This window comes from Rosa chinensis, chromosome 4, assembly GCF_002994745.2.
Source record: "Rosa chinensis cultivar Old Blush chromosome 4, RchiOBHm-V2, whole genome shotgun sequence".
Taxonomy (NCBI): Eukaryota; Viridiplantae; Streptophyta; class Magnoliopsida; order Rosales; family Rosaceae; genus Rosa; species Rosa chinensis.
The window spans coordinates 57777845-57782758 of record NC_037091.1 but is presented as its reverse complement, the minus strand read 5'-3'; the positions used below and the strand labels follow the sequence as shown (position 1 = coordinate 57782758).

Here is a 4914-nt window from a genome sequence, read left to right as displayed (position 1 = left end):
CAAGCAAGCACCTCCTTAAATTGATTTACTGCGAGTATGTCTGGTATCATGACCAGTTAATATCAAATATGAGCGTAATGATTGCTCACAATTGTATCGCTTGCTCTGGTGGAAATTTGCCACTCAAAGGCACTCTATTTGGTGCATCTACTGGGGTAACTAACGCATATAATGCTTCTCCAATTGGTGCTGTTACTCAAATTGCTATTGACATTAGTATTCACAGATCTTGATCGCATATGCCAAATAATAAGAACCCACTGCAGTATGGATCGCACAGTTTACTACTTTACTAGTTGCAAGCCACCATTTTGTGGATTGCATTTGATGATTAAAACTGCAGTTGAATAAGAACCCACTCCATAGATCATCATTGTGAACACAGAATCCACAAATACAGCAAACCTATTTCGCCTTGCATCATTCTTTGATTAATGATTTATCTTGATTCTTATTACTGAGCTTTTCGTTGATCTAATAACATTATAAGTCGCACAGAAGAGAAAAAGTAAATGAACAGGAAAATGGCATCTGTAATGTTGATACATCAGAGATTGACACATGTGTAAGAACCTGATTTTTTTCTTTTTTGTTCTGTCGGAAAATTTACTCAGTTACCCATATAACTTCTTTTTCTCCATCCCCTAATCTATTCACAAATAATACACCATTAAAATCAATAGCAGACAAACAAAAGTACCTACTCAAAAGTACTGCACCAAATATCCCTACTCATGGTTTATGCTGTGCATGAATTGAGGTGCGGACTGCTTGGTGAGGAGTCAGAGCCTTTCCATTCACAAGCAATTGTTCTTTGAAATCCACACGAAATGATTTGAACTGGTAAAACTGGTCGATTTACATGGAAAACAGAAAAGAAAAAAAAAAACATAAATAAATAATTTATTACATTCATTAGTTAAACAAGATTCAAGAGTGTGTGAATGATTGTTACAGTTACTCGTAAAAATCAACAGTATGACTTCCATGATTAAGACTATATCTGAAGAGTTCCAACTTCAAAGTAATTATTTTGTCGATAAAACCATAAATGAAGAATGTCATAGTTATGTGAAAGAAGTACCTTTTCTTTCCAAGAAAATTCGACCTGCCGGTATAAGGGATCCAATAGTGTTATCAGGTCTCCTTCTTTGATCTGTGAGATGAAGATTAGTCTGACTGTTAAATGAATTTAACGAATGATCTGTTTATTTGTTAAACCCCAAACAAGGCCAGGGACCATTCATACTTGGGATGTAAAGAAGGTTAGATGGTTAATTTGTTATGTTCCAAACTTTCAATATGTTAAGCACATGAAAACCATCCAACACCAAAAAACAAAAACATGTAATAGATTAGGAAAGCTGCCAACTCTTACCGAATCATATTGAATGCCATAGACTGACAGAACAAAGCATACTTGATCTGGATCGCATGCCAAATAGTACCTAATAAGACAAAGAAAGGATTAAGGCGTTGAGGGAACCAAAAAAAAAAAAACTAAAAGACAAAAGCACTCAAACACACACAGCAAGTTCATCTACTCAATCACTTCAATTTAAAAGCAGGACAATAAAATGCTAGTAGAACATAAGCTTGTGCAGAACTCTACAAAGATAAGCACTTGATTACATATGCAAGATGCTTCCAGAGGACTTACAGTGGAGCAACATTTTCATGCTTAATGAAGAATAGCACTTTCCCCACTACTGCTACCGCTTTGTTCAGACCCTCTGATAAAAGATTTACAGTAGCTCTTTTATATGACGAATTCACTTACAAACAACGCAAATGACAAAAATTAGTATATTTCCCACAAATAAAAAGACAGCCATGCTCACTCAAGTTCGTAAATCACCATAAGCTACACTACATGAAAGAGTAAGGTGGCATACAATTTACCACAGCCAGAGATGATGCTAAAGATGCAAGTCGTTTAGATCTGGCATGTCCCTATAGCACAAAATCTTATAAAATCAGCCACATTTCAAGAATATATATGGGTAAGACAAACTGGGAAATTTAATGGGATCATATGAGATTATAAAAAACAAATGAATGTAAATTGTCCTTAACCTGGTGCTTCTTTACTTGATTGTGATCAATATTAATAAGAGTTCTTAGTGTCCTTGTTTTAGTCTCCAGTTTCTCAATCTCATCAAATGCAGTCCGCAAAATGGTGGCTTGCAACTAGTAAACCATGGTACTACTAAAATTGGGGGAAACACATACTCAAGACCTCAAGATACCACATTTACGAATGAAAAATGCATTACCTGTAACAAATTATCTAGCTTGTCAAGGAGGTTTACAATCTTTTGAACCTCTTCAGTAGCATTGAGACCAGGATCCTTTAAAGCAGCAGCTTCAAATCCAGTAAGGGCCATTTCATAGTTTTCTAGATATTTGTTTACCTGAAATAAGAAACTCAATGTTAACTTGTCTGTAGCATGAGATACACCTCAATAGGTTAAACATATCTACAAAAGAGGTGGCAGCCAACTTAAGTAAGGTCATACAACTTCTGTGACTGGTATACATCATCGCCATCATCTTTTTATGCAAACCCCATACAAATTACTTTAAAAAAAAGTGGTGCATCATTAATGTTTCCTTATTTCTGTCCATCTCTATTAGCAGAATGTCAAACAAGAGCCAAATACCAAAAACTAAAGTTTAAGGAATCATCAAATATAATCTAGTTAAAAAGATTGAGAAACCAAATGAGTAGTTTATGTCTAAAGGAAAACTAACTTACAGTAGCACAGTTAAAGTACAGGTCTGGATTAGATTTCATCCTTTCATCTTTCTCCTGAAATTATCAATAATTAGAACTTATTAGTAAGTATATAGTTTCCCTGACATACAAGGAAAGACCAATAACCATAAATTGTTTATCAACAATAAACTGATCTTTAGGAACTGTTTGTGCACTTACAGCATTTTGGTATGCCTTTAGAGACTGCAGAAGTTTGGCGTGGTCCCAGGCTCCGGTCACAAAAAAACTTGTAAGACATGCATTTCCAAGATTGTCTGACAGTAAAGGTTGAATCATTTCAGATGAACAGAATTTATGAATTTCTCGGGTATAGCAAATAAAGTCAAACACGGGCTTAGGTGTGCGTAAATCCTTAAATACAATATACAATATACAATATGCAGCCAGAGAGAAATAGCTTATCATCTACCAGTTGAAGTAAGACTAATCCAACCAGAAAAGGCTAGCAGAGATTCAAAATAAATGGTATTGCAAAGCAAGTAAAGTGAAATGCTATTCGACAAACAATATCAAATATAGGTCTTACTCAAGGCCCAAGAATAAACTGTTTTTCATGATCAGGGTTATGATCGAGATCTTACACCATGAATTCCCATCCTTGACATCCAAAGCTATAGCTTCCTTGGCATGTTTTATGCTTTCATCAACAAGTTCTGCCTGATTATCAGCACCTAGAAAAGGAGATGAAATTTAGGAATGCACAATGACGCAGACATTATGAACAGGAAAGATGCGTTGAAGAACAAAACATTGCCTTGGGCCATTTTCCTTTCGAGCATTGAGAGTTGACATAGTATCTGTTTGTTTGGACCCTGCAGAAGACACAAGATAATTAAGTATCTACCATAAAACCACAGTAAACTGCATCAGAGATACATAAACCAACACTAACTTTGCTTAGTGCAAGAGTAAAGCAGTTCTTGGCCGAAGACAGATCTCCCTTCTTCCAAATGCAGTTACCTAAGCACAGCCACGCATCCGCAAGAGATGGATTCAGCTTAACCTGCATCTCAAAGAGCCTATTTCAGGAAACTTCCAACTCAAGCATTACACCATGCCAAACTAGTGTAACTTTACACTACATTTTCGCTTACCGCTTTCGAGAGATGATCCTCAGCCTCTCTTTTATACTCCGGCAATACATCCAATATCTTTCCTCTCAGATATTCGTACCTTGCACGCTGCGTTAGAAGCTTCCTTTGCTCTGGTAAATCACAGTGGATGAATGAGATAACAAAAATTCAAATTCAACTAACAAAAATTACCATAGCCACAACCGGTTAAGCAGCAAAGAAGCAAATTTACAGTACCTCTTCCGAACAATGCAGCCTAATTTTGGTTCTAAATGGACTAAAGTCTAAAACAAAAGCTCAAACACATCGACGCGAACGAAGCAAAGAGAATTCAAAGGTGTATTGAGCTCGGAAACGGAAAGATGAGCTCAGGGAAGTAAAAATTACCGGGAGGAATGGAATCGAGGAGGTTGAGAGCGAGATCGGATTCTGATTTTAGTCTGGCGATTTTGTCGTCGGGGTTCGCCGGAAAGTAGGTATCTCGAGTTAAGTAAAGAGCTTCGGTGGCACTACCGGCTTTCTCCAGTGCGTCGTTTTCCACTGCTGGAGTGCTCATCGCTCAGACAACGCACAAAGGCAGAGAGAGAGAGAGACTGTGCAATGGCTTCGAAACGCGTCGTTTTCTGCTATAGGCGGTATGATATGTTCGGCTCTTTTGGGCCGATACTGTCCTCGAATGGAGAATGGGTTAAACTTTAATCTGAATTGGAGCTTTCAACCAAAGCTACAAAAAGCCCAAACCCGATTACCCCATTGGGAAGCTCCTTTTTTTTATTTTTTATTTGTAATTTCCTAATATTTTTGGTTGTTTTTTACTAACCAAAGAGAAAAAAACACTGCATTTAATCCTGTCATGTCAATTTTTTATTTTTGATGACTCCACTAGACCAAAAAAACAAAATGAGGAGAGACGACCTTATTCATTAATAAAGAGAAATTACATTTTAAATAAAGTAACAAAATTTGATTCGAGTAGTTTCTGACGAATCATTTTAAACTTGAACCAATTGCTAAGTGACAAAAATAGATTATATAAGATTGGTCTGAGCATGACCACTTTGT

The 4914-nt window shown here is 36.5% G+C and overlaps 1 protein-coding gene across 1 annotated transcript; it reads right to left on the bottom strand.

The window, feature by feature from the left end:
- Nucleotides 1-488: 488 nt before the first annotated feature.
- LOC112198384 (tetratricopeptide repeat protein 5) lies at nt 489-4552 on the bottom strand. Its single transcript, XM_024339496.2, has 13 exons — nt 4240-4552; nt 3874-3983; nt 3672-3782; nt 3534-3591; nt 3361-3450; nt 2939-3033; nt 2759-2812; nt 2277-2414; nt 1896-1953; nt 1661-1775; nt 1379-1448; nt 1085-1156; nt 489-849 (listed from the first exon to the last, which is right to left on the bottom strand). Exons 1-13 carry the CDS (start codon nt 4406-4408, stop codon nt 733-735), a joined length of 1257 nt encoding a protein of 418 aa, XP_024195264.1. The 5' UTR covers nt 4409-4552; the 3' UTR covers nt 489-732.
- Nucleotides 4553-4914: the final 362 nt, after the last annotated feature.

What these genes read in the sequence shown, in the direction of transcription:
- LOC112198384 (XM_024339496.2), bottom strand. Translation starts at nt 4,408, where the DNA reads ATGAGCACTCCAGCAGTGGAAAACGACGCACTGGAGAAAGCCGGTAGT. An exon ending in TAAAGGCATACCAAAATGCT is followed by an intron (nt 2,813 to 2,938) that starts GTAAGTGCACAA and finishes TGATAATTTCAG; the next exon opens with GAGAAAGATGAAAGGATGAA. An exon ending in CATGAAAATGTTGCTCCACT is followed by an intron (nt 1,449 to 1,660) that starts GTAAGTCCTCTG and finishes TTGTCTTATTAG; the next exon opens with GTACTATTTGGCATGCGATC.